Below are 14,519 nucleotides of genomic sequence, written 5' to 3'. Positions count from 1 at the left end.
GAGAGAGAGAGAGAGAGAGAGAGAGAGAGAGAGAGAGAGAGAGATAGAGAGAGAGAGAGAGAGATGCAGAATGGTTTCATTTGTGGGTTTTAAGAAAAATGAATGATATTCTTGCAATAATAATTTTCAGAGACAAAAGAGAGGAGGGCTGGAAGTTACAGCTCACCTCATGAAGTTCACCGCAAACAGGGATGAGTTTTGTTAGAGAAATAACTACATTGTGAACTATCCTAACAATGAGAATGTATGAGGGAAATAGTACAGGTGGGGGTAGGGTAGGGAGCAGGGAGATTTGGGACATTGAAGATGGGAATTTGCACTGGTGATGGGTGGTGTTCTTTACATGGCTGAAACCTAAACACAAGTTGTTTAAATAAAATATATATTAAAAAAATCCCCCAGTAGTGGGAGGGAAATTGGGAAAAAAATTCAGCAGAAGCACTTTGCATGCTTATTATTTTCCCACACAGAATGGAAAGAGCTTGTAGTGTCTGTAGTTTGTAAAATTGATTTGTCTCTCTTTGTCAAGGAGGAAAAAAAACCTTTTGAATAGTGAGTGTATATAATTCTGAGTAATGCGATGTATTTGCTTGTATAGCTTGCTTTTCTTGCTTTGTGGTAACATGCAGTAGCTCTATATACTGTTGTTTGTCACCTGTGCATATGTGATCACAGCAGAAAAGGCAAAGAATACATTCTCACCTAAAAAGTTTTTATTTGAGAATCCTCTTCCCTTATAAGTTTCTGGGGTATACTTATTCATGAATTCTACACTTGGAGAAATGGAAAACAGCTGAAATTTATAAAAGTCTCAAGACTGAAGTTTGTTTACTGCTGTTTAGTTACATGATATTATTTTTATTTCTTTTACCTTCAGTAATCTAATTTATGAAACAATTAAAGAAGCCAGAACAATAGTATAGGCTGTATGTTGCTTGCCTAGTATGCAGCTGACCCTGGTTCAATCCCCAGCACCTCATATGATCCTATGCCAGATGTGATTCCTGAGCACATAGCTAGGAGTAAGCTACAAGCACTGCTAGGTCTAGCCTAAAAATGAATAAAAATGCCAAAAACCAAAAACCCACAGTTGAAACATCTTGCATGTTTTGTTTTTTAATCCTTTTGGTGTTTGAGTTAAAATGATTAAATTATGAAAAACTCTAGTAGCACTTGCTGCTATTTTTAAATGTGTTTCTGCTCAATCAGCTTAATTTTCTTGTCAGTTATGAAAGAGTAAATACTAGAGATGATTTGAAAGAAGAAATTTACTACACAGGATTAGGTTCTTTAAAAAAAAATTATGGAAATACCAAAGGAGGGATCTCTAACTAAGCGTGTTGAAATGACTCCTGGATTCTTGCAGGACTCTTCAGCCCTGGGAAGCTTCTTCCTCTAACACAGACAAGAAAGTGGTGAATTAGGAGGTTGCCTTTAGGAGTCAAGAGTGTACTACTTTAGCTACCACCAGGACAAAAAGCCAGGACTTATTAGCACTCACAAAGCTATACCTGTATATTGATATATAGACTCTAGTTACTACTTCAACATGATCTTGAAAAATCTGAAGCTGGAAAATGATAGATAGAATGGAAAGCTACTATCTTTTTTTTTTTTTTTTCATTCAGATTGACAAAAGACACACATGTTGCAGGATTGCAGGATAATGGTTTTACCTTCTTGATTCCTTTCAGATCTTATGTTAGGGTATATCCAGTTGATGGAATCAAAAATATTATCCAGAATCTGAATTCCAGTAAAGTAGGGAAAGAGACTTGTTTCAATTTTTCTAGCTTTGTTGTAAAGCATCCTAGGCTCTTGGGAGATGGAGTTTGAGACCTAATTGGTATTCCCAAATGTACTTTTTCTGCTGCCTTGTAATTTTTCAAATTATTTTCTTTATTTTTTATTACTGACTTTTTGGTTATTAGTTACTGACCAGGTAGTTTTATTTTATTTTATTTTATTTATTTTTTTTTTAGTTTGCCTTTTAATGCTACTTTAGTTCTAGCTTCTTCATCAATATTTAATCTGAACTTGGTTACTGGACGCAGGTGGCATCCCTGTGCCTCTGCTCCTGGTAGACTGGGATCTTGTAAGCCACCTGCTGGCATCCTCTTATCTTTTCATTTGTTAGGGTAGTAGTGTCCAAATAATTCAGTCCAGTAACTAGATATTTTACTTGGTTAAATTATTTGATCCCCACTGAGTCCTTTTTTTGGTCAAGATTTCTAATACTAATACCATACAAAAATTCCATGAGTTACTTTTGTTGCTAATATCTTTTACTATGAGAAACAAAAGATATGGTAAAAATTAAAGTACACAGATTGGCGATGTATACCTCAGCTTGCTTTATTTTCCCTGGAACCAAATGGTATCCTGAGCACTACTGGGAATGACCCAGACCACTGTGTTTGGAGAAACTCCTGAGCACCTCCCTGATATAAGTGAAATTTCCTCCATCCACAAATGTATACATAATTTCTCATCAACTATAATTTTTAAATATATGTTACTCTACAGAAAAATGACAAAATGTATGTATCTTCCAACTGTTAAAACATGTTTTATTTTCTCTTAAAATTCTAGGATCAGAAAAAAAAAGTAATTTTAACAAAATGAGGCAAATGTCTAAAATAACATGCCAACCATGCAAGATTATATTAATAGCAGATACAGGTTCTCCCATATAGCTCCGTTATTCCATATCACATTATTGTTTAAGTGATGATATTATTGGCTGGCATTGTCTAAGTTAAGGAAATTGACTTGCATATTGAGATTAAAAAAATTATTTTTAGGGGTTGGATAGATAGTAGAGCAGGTTGGATGTTTGCCTTGTATGGGGTGACCCAGATCCCTGGCATTTTATATTGACTCCCAAGCAACTCCAATAGCCATTCCTGAGTGTAGTGCTAGTAGTACTCAATGCAGTAAGTAGCCTCTGAGCACTGCTGGGTATTGACCAAAACCTAAAAAAAAGAAAATTTGGCTTTGCTAAAGTTAGAATTATAGCTTTATTTTTTGGAATAAAAATTCCTAGAGAATGCTATAGGTACTTTTCTATTAAATGAGGGATAATTAGTTTTTTTTTTTTTTTTTTTTTTTTTTTGTTTTTGGGCCACACCCGGTAACGCTCAGGGGTTACTCCTGGCTATGCGCTCAGAAGTCGCTCCTGGCTTGGGGGACCATATGGGACGCCGGGGGATCGAACCACGGTCCGTCTCCTAGGCTAGCGCAGGTAAGGCAGGCACCTTACCTCCAGCGCCACCGCCCGGCCCCGATAATTAGTTTTTTTATTTACATTTTTTTGCATTTGGGGGGCTGCTCCCTACAGCACTCAAGGGCTACTCCTGCCTCTGTACTCAGAATTAGTCCTGGCAGGCTCTGGGGACCATATGAGATGCTGAGGATCAAACCTGGTTTAGCTGCATGCATGGCAAATGAAAATCTCTACCCACTGTGCTATTGCTCCAGCCCCCTACATTTTTTTAAATAAAACTTTAAAATTAACATTATAAGCTTACAATTATTACAAATTACTTAGATATTTTGCATATGTTTAAATCGGAGTGCAGAGAAGTTTGCACTTCCTCATCAACATTGACTGGTAATAATTTGAAATAGACTTCAAAAATATATGAGTGCAAATACAAAAATATAAATATATCTAAATATTTACACATCAGTTTCTGAAAGACTTTGCTAGCCCAGTTAATATATATCTAAGAGGTAATGAATGCTTCAGTAAACTCCAGACAGCATAAGTATAAAGGGTTTATTATTTTTACTTCATTGTTGTTAAAGAAACTATACTGGTCTACCTGCATATTTGTTTGAATTCAGATTTCATAGTGTTGAACTTCTTTAAAATAATAATAATTTAAGCTATTTTTGTTTTAGGATGTTTTATTGAATACATAAATATCAGATTATATCTAATTTAAAATGTGTTTTTGATCTCTTCAAGGGAAAACTGTTATATACAATTATGTTCATGCAAATTTGGTGTGAGAAGGGTGTTATACATTCATGTTAAAATATTTTCTGACATTTTGTTTGACTTCAAATTTTGAGAAAGATAGTTTTGCTTTTCAGATGTGATTGATCTCACTGGAGATGATAAAGATGATCTTCAGAGAGCAATTGCCTTGAGTTTGGCGGAATCAAATAGGACGTTCAGGGAGACTGGAATAACTGATGAGGAACAAGCCATTAGCAGGTAAAAACATTTGTATAAAGTAGATATAGCTACTATTTACAATAGAGATAAGACTGAACTTCAATTTCAAGGAAAAGAAAGATATGCTTTGTTATCATAAAGCAAATAAGTATTTTCCCCCAATTTATGTAAGTTTTATATTTTAGTTCTGCTTATATTTTATATTTTATAAATATTTTATATTTAGGTCTGGCATTATTGATATTACATTTATGAGTATGATTTGATATTGTTGAAACATTATTATAAATTTTCCATTTATTATAAGGATTTTTACATATAGAATATTCCAACAACACCCCATCATCAGAGTGTCCACATCCCTTTATCACTGGCCCAGTGTCCATCTGTTTTTTTAACCATCTCTGTTCACCAAATCATTCCCTATCTATTATGGTAAGCTTTGAAGTGAACAGTAGTTCTCAATTTCTGTTGTCTTTGTTATTTCCCTACTATATCTTTTATATCACTTATATGAAAGAGATTCTTTCTGTTTCTCTTTTTCTGACTAGTTTCCCGTAGCATAATACTCTCCACTCACATAGCTGCACAATACATTATTTCCTTTTCCTAAAGTGATGTAGTAGTGCTGTGTGTGTGTGTGTGTGTGTGTGTGTGTGTGCGCGCGTGCACATGGTGCTTGTGTATGTGTGCATACATACATACCACATAGTTTAGTCATCTGTTCTGTGATACTTTGGTGGTTTTCAGATTTTGGCTGTTTGAACAGTGTCAAGTATCTTTTCAGAATAGAGTTTATGGGTCTTTGAAGTAGATATCAAGAAGTGGAATTTACAGGCCATATGAAGCTCATTACAAATTACTTTTCTAAAAAGCTGCATCAGGGTCTAGACTCTAGAGTGATAGTACAAGGAAGAGGGCATTTGCCTTGGCATGCAGACAACCTGTTTCTATCCCTGATGCCCCATGATCCCCAGAACACTGGCAGGTGTGATCTCTAGCACAGAACTAGGCGTTAGCCTTATATATGTAGCTAAAAAAAAACAAACAAACCCAAAAACAGAAAACAACAACAAGAAACAATGAACCAGTCAAACATTCCCTTTTCCTTACTACCATGGGACACTGGTTATTTTTGTTCTCTGTGATGTGTCTCAGTCTCATTGGTGTGAGATAACATCTCACTTTTTTTGGTTGTTGGGCTACACCTGGTGATATTCAGGGGTTATTCCTGACTATGTGCTCAGTAATAGCTCCTGGCTCGGGGGACCATATGGGACACTAGGGATCAAACCCAGGTCCTTTCTGGGTCGGCTGTGTACAAGGCAAATGCCCTACCACTGTGCTATTGTTCCAGCCTTGTAATTCGTTTTGTTAAGTAATATAAAGCAAATTTTTTATAAACTTATTTCATAAACTTTTCTCAACTTTCTGAATGAGCCTTAAATGATTGTAGTAGGTCTTCTTAAAAAGTTTGAATAAACAAATTAGTAAAAATGTCTGGGCCTTTTTGTTTCTAAGGGAAACTTTTGACTAATATTTTAATTTCTTTGCTTGTAAGTTGGCTAGTTTAGGTACTTTATTTTTGCTCTTCTTTTTTCTTTTCATTTTTTTCCAGACCTAGTGGTGCTCAGAGGTTACTCCTGGGTTTGCACTCAGAAAGTATTCCTGCTAGGCATAAGGGACAATATGGGATTCCAGGGATCTAACCTGGGCCAGCTGTGTGCAAGGCAAATGCTTTACCTGCTTTCTATCGCTCCAGCACCAGTCGATTTCCTCTAGATTTAACTTTGGAAGGTTATAGGAGTCCAACAATTTATCAGTCTTCTCTGGACTCTCCAGTTTTACGGCATACATATTTTTAATTCCCAAGTATTCTTTGAATTTCTGTGATATCGGTTATGATAGCTGCCCTTTAATTTCTAATTCTGTTTACTAGCATTTTCTCTCTTTCATCCTTTGTGAGACTTGCTAATATTTGTCAGTCTTGTTTTTTTAAAGAAAAAACTTCATTTTTTATATATTTTTTTGAATTGAGGTTTTTTAACTTTCATTTTTTTAAAACATTTTTTTCTTTACTTTTTATTTTTCTGGTGCAGGGAGGGCACATATCTGGTAGTGCTCAGGGCTTACTGCTGACTCTGTGTTCAGGCATCTCTCTTAGTGATGTTCAAGGAAACAAATGCAGTACCAGGATTTGAACAAGATGAGCAATATGCAAGACAAGAGCCTTATCGCCTATATTATCCCAATATCTCTCCAGTCCTTCACTTTTTTTTTTTTAATTTATAAAATACCTCTCAGGTACTGGAGAGCTATTACAGGACATAAAGCACTTGCCTTGCATGTGACCAACTCCAGTCAAATTCCTAGAAACACATATGGTCCTCTGAGTATCGTTGGGTGTGGTTCAACAGCCAAAACAATAATTAAAATATAAAATTACTTTCATTTTAAAGGCAGTAATCACAGAGTACCCTGTAAATCAGAACTAACATCCCTTTTTTAAAAAACTTTTTGGTCTAAATTTTCTTCTATCCTTCCATCTGTTTGCTTTAGATCCCCAGCCCCCACCTTTTTGTTGGTTTGTGGGGCCAGCCACACCTGGTGATACCCAGAGAATACTGACTCTTTACTCAGGAATTTCTCTTGGCATTGTTCTGGGATTGTATGCCAGGAATTGAACCCGAGTCTGACTATTGTAAGACAAGTGCCTTACCCACTGTACTTTATGTCTGTTTTGTAGGTCTCTGTCTAGCTGCTTATTCTGTGCAATTAGATTATGTGATTATTTCCTTGCCTGTCAAAGAATGCTCTCATTGCTATGAAATTTCCACTTAACACATCTTTTGCCATTGTTTGGCTTTAAATGCTTGGATCTCTTGTGTGGTTTTAGGAATCTTTTGACTTCCTCTTTGACCCACTGGAGGATGAGTAGAGAGTTGTTTAATTGCAAATAGTCTGGGGTATTTTTTTCTTGTACTTAGGATATCCATTTTCAATGATACATGCTCTGAAATGTGAGTTAGAGTTGGTATAGACCTTTTCCTTCCTTCCTTCCTTCCTTCCTTCCTTCCTTCCTTCCTTCCTTCCTTCCTTCCTTCCTTCCTTCCTTCCTTCCTTCCTTCCTTCCTTCCTTCCTTCCTTCCTTCCTTCCTTCCTTCCTTCCTTCCTTCCTTCCTCCCTCCCTCCCCTCCTCCCTCCCTCCCTCCCTCCCTCGCTCCCTCCCTCCCTCCCTCCCTCGCTCCCTCCCTCCCTCCCTCCCTCCCTCCCTCCCTCCCTCGCTCCCTCCCTCCCTCCCTCCCCTCCTCCCTCCCCTCCCTCCCTCCCCTCCCCCCTCCCCTCCCTCCCCTCCCCTCCCTCCCCTCCCCTTCCTCCCCTCCCCTTCCTTCCCTCCCCTCCCTCCCCTCCCCTTCCTTCCCTCCCCTCCCCTTCCTTCCCTCCCCTCCCCTCCCTCCCCACCCCTCCCTCCCCTCCCCTTTTCTCCTGTCCCCTCCCCTTTCCTCCCCACACCTTTCCTCCCCTCCCTTCCCCTCCCCTCCCTTCCCCTCCCTTCTCCTCCCCTCCCTTCCCCCTCTTTCTTGCCCCTCCCTTCCCTTCCCTTCCTTTCCCATGGTGCTCAGGGGTTACTCCTGGTTCTGCACTAAATAGTCATTCCTGATGGTGTTCAGTGGACCATATAGGATGCCAGTGATAGAACTAGGGTCAGACCTATTCAAGGAAACAACTTTAATATGCTATACTGTTTCTTCAGGTCCAAGTTGATACGATTTATATTTTTGTGACTATATGGGGTATATTTTATGACCCAAAATCTTGTCTATCTTAGATAATATCCTATGTTCAGCAGAAAATAATATATATTTGACTTATGAATTAAAGAGCTTTATATATATAAATATGTATATTTATATATATAAAGCTCTTTAATATATATATATTATATATATATAGCACATATTATATATATATATATATAGCACATCTCTTCCATTTTTTCCTTTAATGTCAGTTTATTTTTGAATTTTCCTGAGCTGATCTATCCAGAGATGATAAACACTGTTCAAATTTACAACTGCTATTGTAATACCTTCCTTCAGGTCTATGGGTTATATGATTTTAAATATTTTAAAGAACCCTCATTATGTGCTTAAATGTTAGAGTGAGTTTTTATGATGCATATATATACCTGATAATTAATAAATGACTATTCCTCATAACTTTTTTTGAAACTTAATATCTATTCAAAGACAAAAATAGATGAGGATCAAGAAGACCAGTCCATGGTAGAAAGCTTGTCTCAAACAGCAACGAGAGCAATTAAATTGGGAACTGATCATTCTGGACAAAAACTGGGTGCTTAAAGGGAATAAAGTAACATGAATTGCACCCCTTCATCAACAATAGTATGAACCACAATGTGTGAGGGAGTGAGAAAAGACAGAGGAGAAGCGAAATGCTTGCTCCAGAGACAGGTGAGGTAGGAGAGAAAAATAAGGGACATTGGTGGTGAGAAAGTTGCACAGGTTAAGAGTGGTTCATTTTGTGACATAAACCCAACTATGAACAATTCTGTAACCATGGTGTTTACATAAAGCAATTACTTTTTAAAAAAACTTAATCTGTGATATAAGTATGGCAACTATATCCTATGTCAAGGAATTGTTTGCTTGAAAGTGTTTAACCTGTATTTGCCCTGACTGTTTAAGTGTCTCTTGTAGACATCAGGAGGTTCAATTATCTGATCTATCTTGCTACTCTACCTCTTAATTGCTGCATTCTGATCATTGTCATTGGGTGAATTTATTGACATGGAATTTTTTTCCCCCTCTTTCTGTAGAAGTTATGCATGTTTTCGAGTTTGTCTCATCTTGAAGTTTCTTTAGTATTTCTTGAAATATTGATAAGATATAAAATTTCTAATCTTTTGCTTATATGTTCTGAATTATGTCTTCAAATCTGAGTGATGTCTAGTTGGGTAGGTTATTCTTGATGAGTTTTGCTTTTTGTTTTGTTTTTGGGACACACTTTGCAGCACTCAGGAGTTACTCCTGGCTCTGCTCTCAAAAATTGCTACTGGCAGGCTCGGAATCAAATGGGATGCCAGGTCTGTTGTGGGTCAGCCGCATGCAAGGCAAATGCCCTACTGCTATGCTATCTGTCTGGCCCCTCTTGATGAGATTTTTAATTTGAATTACAGTATCTCACCATGCTCTTAAGAGTCTTGCCTAATCCATCTGTAAATCTTTTTTTTAATTTTTTTACCACCTGTAAATCTTAAGTTTCTTTTTTATATAATTTATTTCTGTAATATTGCTACATTCAGTAATATGGCTTTATAGCCTGATTATCATGTGTCTTAGAGAATTCTTATTTGTTTCTATTTTGCCTGGAATGCTTAGGGTCTCTTGAATCTGGATGCATGCATTTCTCAACTCTAGGAATGTATGAGGTATGGCTTCTTTGATTAATAATTCATCAAAATTGATTTTCTTAGGTACTCCTTTTGTTGTTGTTCTTGACCTTATTCCATAATTCTGCTGTGTGTTATTCCTTTATTTTGGGAATTTAAAATATCTGTTGTTTTTTAGAGGTTTTCTTTATCTTATATTGAAGTTTACTTATTTTATCCTCAACTGCTGTTATTCTGCTTCTAAATTTTCCATTGAGATTTTTATTTCACCTACCAAACTGACACTTCTGTTCATTGTTTTCTTATTTCTGACTAAATGCTTTCTTGTACTTATTTTATTGTTCTTTTGAGCTCCTTAAACACCCTAGACATGCTATTAAAGTTTTTATCTAAGAGATTATAGAGCTGGTTAATCTTAAATTGAGTCCTCTAAGCTACTATCTTCACTCAGTCTGCTTGATAGTTTCTGCGCTGTTTCTCCAGTACATCTGCTATGGTCTAGGTATGGTTTTCTACTTCCCCACCACCGACCACCCCAGCAGGTAGATTCCTAAGGGACTTAGTTGAGTGTTGCTGTCTTTCTTTCATGTCACAGCTATATCATTGTATTTTGTTGTTATTAGTTGGTTTGAGTCTGGAATTTTGGATTCTATGATTTCTTTCTGCATTAACTTCCTCTAATTTTTTGTGAGAATAGGTGGTTAGTATTAGGATTAAGTTATTGTTAGCAGGATGTGGTTGGTGGAAAGCCACTGCAGACTTGAATTCATTGCAAGTGTCCACATGTGTTAGCTGGATGGAAGTATTGGTTCAGTCTTCTGAGAAATCTGAAAGATAATCCTATTGTTTCAGGGACAGGACAAGAGAACAGGTTTCTTCCATTTCTGTGAACTTTCCTACAACCTGCTAGGGAGTCAAGGACTGAAGGGGCCTGCATATGAGAATCAGAAGTTGGGGATTTAATATATTTTATTTGTTTTGTTTTTTGTTTATTTTTTTGTTTTTGTTTTGGATCACACCTGTGCTAAGCAATTATTCCTGGTTTTATTTTTTGCTTTGTTTTGTTTTGTTTTTGGATCATACCCTGTGCTTAGCAGTTATTCCTGGTTCTGTGCTCAGGGATCAATACTGGCTGATTCAGGGTACCATAGGGGATTCTAGGGATTGAACCTGGGTAGATCACATGCAAGGAAAATGTCCTACTGCTGTACTATCACTCTGCCCCCTAAAACTTGTTTTATTTTCCTTTTCATTAATAGTTAAAACTGTCAAGTTATAGTCATTACAAATAGGACTTAGCAAATTTTCTTTGAAAAGACCCAATAGTGTATTTTAGGCCCTGTCATAATGGTTTTGGTGGAGTTTCTTTACTCTTATGTTGTATGAATATGGCAGTGATAATGATGTAACGATTGTGGCTGTGTTCCAGTAAATTTTCGTTAAGAAAAATAGAATGCTGGCTGAATTTGGCCTCTGGGACTTAGTTTGCCAGCCTCTGATCTGTAATATTCTAGAACTTTTATGACATTTTTTCCCCCTTTTTTAAAGAAGCAGATAAGAATCTAAAATATGATTGAAGAGATAACATAGAAAATAAGTGCTTTCCTTTCTTGCAGATGACTTTGTTCATCTCTATTATGTTCTCAGATAATTTCCTTAGCGAAACATTAATAGTGTGTTATTTCTAAAAATTAAGAGCTGACCCAAAAATTCTACAACTAGTACTTCCTTGTACTTTACTCAGTAATACTTTTTAATAACTTGTTACCCATGAAACTCTATTATTATATTATAATGTAAAGAACAGAAATCTTCTTTAGTTGTGAGTAATTTTAATTAATTCTATTTTTAAATTAAAACCAAAAGTGAATGAGTATTTATAGACATTTTAGTTTGGTTTACGTTATGTAGGATTTGGGGACATTATAAAATTTGTTTTTCCATTAACCTGGTTTGAAATAGAATATTTGCCTTGAATAATTAATAAATTTAAGAGTACCTAAGTTTGAATGAAATATTTAAACAAATTATACATTGAATTTATATTTTAAGTGGAGTGATGCATATAGAAGTTATAAAATATGAAATAATATGGTGAAATAAATAAAATCTATTTTTGAAGTTTAAAGTATTTTTATTTATGTGATCTGTATTAATATATTCATTGCAAATAAATTAGAAACTTAAGTGCCAAATGACATTAGTTTTGTCTGTTTTTCTTTGAACATTTGCTAATTATGCCTAAAGAGTATAATTCAAATGAACAAACCAAGATTATTCTTAATCTGATATATTTTTTTGTACTCATTTTTGTGTTACAATGGGGGAAAAAGCTCCTTTTATTCTCCTCAAGTATTCTTTCTTGAATACTATTGTTTTAAAAACTCTAGGTTATATATTGAGACTTGATGCTTGTTGAAGATCATACTCATATTTATAGTCTTTGCATATTTGTTTATGGGGGTGATAGTGTAATAATCTAGTTGTGCTCAAGTCTTTTTGTTTTTGGTGGTGGTGATGGTGGGACACACCTAGATTTTTTTTAACAGTTTACTCTTGACTCTGCACTCAGGGATTTTCCTAGTAAAACTTGCTACCAAATATGGTTGCCTGGGGACAGCCGGGCATAGAGGCAGGAATAAGCACTGCATACTGCTGAATGTTGTCCCCAAAAATGGTCTATAAGAGTGAAAAGTCATTCAATACAATTTAAAGAAAAATTAAGTTGAGGAAATATTAAATTAAAAATATGCAAATACATAAGTAATTGTGTCAGGAAATATGAGAAATTGAGAATTCTAGCTAAACTCTTACCATTTAAATATATTTCTTTCTAAGAACTATTATTAAGACCCATAATTTTAATGTAAAATGATGCAACTCAACTTTTCTATTAATAATAAGATATAACAAAATATTTTTAAGGGAAATCTAAAGTGATTTGATTACTTATATTTCAATAGACATACTTTATGTGAATTCACAAATTTGGAACATTAAATTATTTTGCAGTATTTAACAGATGAGATGAAGCTTGTCTTTTTTTATTTATTTACAAAAGTTCCTGTGTAGGTGCTCATTCCTTTCATGTTAAAGTTTTTTACATTGAATATTTTTAAAATTTGAATTATTATTGCTTCATATTGGATGCTTTTATTGTTATACTTACTTTTTATTTCTTAGCTAGGGAATGTAGAGATGATGGATTGTTGTAATTTGTTTATAAGCTAACTTGTTTATTTTTATAGTATTTTTTTAAATGGTTTGCATCCTGAAATGAGTTTCAACTAATAGTAGAAGTTCGAGCTAAATTTAGAGAAAATTGTTATGGCAATCATGAGAATATTTCTGTTTTAAGAAGTAGAATGATATTTTTGGAAGTGCAAAGCAAGAATATGTAATTTATAACATTTTAAAATTGTACAAGCATTACAGAATTGTTGCGTATAAAAATTAAAAATGGAGATGAAAGCATACATCTAAAAAAGTTCAGAATTTTGAAAAAAATTTTTGACATGTTGAGATTTGTTATATTTATAATCTTGAACTTAATTATGATAACTTTGTTGAAATGTGAGAAATAAAGTTAAGGGCTACTGTCTTTGTAAGGTTGGGATCTTTAATAGATTATTCCCTTCAGTAAGTGATATGTCATATGATTATAGTAAGATTATATTATTTCTCTTCCCTTCACAGTCCCTAGAGTATTACAGAGATAGTAGCAGCCTGGGCTTTGTGGCATGTTATATTGGTGAGGGAGTTGTTTCCAAAACTTGTATCATAGTTTTTTAGGTAAAACTTGTGGCACTTTGATGGTTTAGCAAATTTCCACTTGTTTTTAAATGTTATTACATTGGACTGCGTGGTCTCTACTTTATGACCGTAGGGCATAAGTGAAAAATGCTTAAAGTTAAAAGTCTTGGAACATTTTAAAATAAAATTATCGAGGCCGGCGAGGTGGCGCTAGAGGTAAGGAGTCTGCCTTGCAAGCGTTAGCCAAGGAAGGACCATAGTTGGATACCCCGGGGTTCCATATGGTTCCCTCAAGCCAGGGGCGATTTCTGAGCACTTAACCAGGAGTAACCCCTGAGCATCAAATGGGTGTGGCCCAAAAAACAAAAAACAAAAAAAAAAAAGAAAGAAAAAAAATTATCTCCTGGAAACGAAAATCAGAACTACTACAGTTGAATTAAAGCAGATTAAATTTGAAATAGCTAAATAGCATATTATGAGTATACTAGAAATCAAGTAGAAGCAATTTTTTTATAATATCCTGCAAACTTATACCTAGAAGCTTGAGAATGTGGAGGAAGTCTCAAAGATATGGAATATAAATTTGAAATATGTTTCATTTATGCCTTATTATGTCATTAGTGCATTAGTTTGCATAAAAGAAGGGAAGGAAAGAGTAAGTTAAACACAAATTTTAAGTGGATAACTGATGAGAATAATGCAGAAGCAAAAGATAATCTACATTTTTGTAAGGCCAACAAACTTGTCAGAAATATTAAAAGAAACTCAAATATAGATTAAATATAGTGAGATTTCAGAACATCTAAGAATGAGAAAATTGGGCTGTAGAGAGAATGAACTGCTTGGCAGCATGTCAAAATATATTGGAGTTAGCAATGTTACATAGCACTTGTCTTCTATGGATGAGGCCCTTGGTTCAATCATAAGCACATTAGGGCAATTGCCACAACAGCATTTCTCCACTCATACATGCACAGCAAAAGCAAAACTTTATGACAGCAACAACTAAAAACCAAATTCATTTTTCTTAGTAAACTGGAAAACACCTTATTCTCAGTGTTGATGTATTATTGTTAGGAGAAATGAATATGGTAGAAACTAGAAGATAAATTTGGAAGGCTCTTTAGTATTGTGTTTCAGAATTGTAAAAATTTAAACACTTAAAAC

The 14,519-nt window shown here is 35.1% G+C and overlaps 1 protein-coding gene and 1 long non-coding RNA gene across 3 annotated transcripts in view; one reads left to right on the top strand and one right to left on the bottom strand.

Annotated features, from left to right (window-relative positions):
- LOC126025727 (uncharacterized) overlaps positions 1 to 14,519 on the bottom strand; it is a 722,173-nt gene that overhangs the window by 36,140 nt on the left and 671,514 nt on the right. The gene's annotated exons all lie outside the window — the stretch shown is intronic.
- Positions 1 to 14,519, top strand: part of USP25 (ubiquitin specific peptidase 25) — a 162,657-nt gene that overhangs the window by 46,671 nt on the left and 101,467 nt on the right. For both annotated transcript variants that reach the window (XM_049785496.1, XM_049785495.1), the window contains exon 4: positions 4,102 to 4,225. In XM_049785496.1, coding sequence (XP_049641453.1) covers positions 4,102 to 4,225 — 124 coding nt within the window. The remainder of the gene's footprint in view (positions 1 to 4,101; positions 4,226 to 14,519) is intronic.

Source organism: Suncus etruscus, chromosome 13, assembly GCF_024139225.1.
Source record: "Suncus etruscus isolate mSunEtr1 chromosome 13, mSunEtr1.pri.cur, whole genome shotgun sequence".
NCBI lineage: Eukaryota > Metazoa > Chordata > Mammalia > Eulipotyphla > Soricidae > Suncus > Suncus etruscus.
Note: the sequence above shows the minus strand (reverse complement) of the source record. Positions and strands in the feature narration are given on the sequence as shown.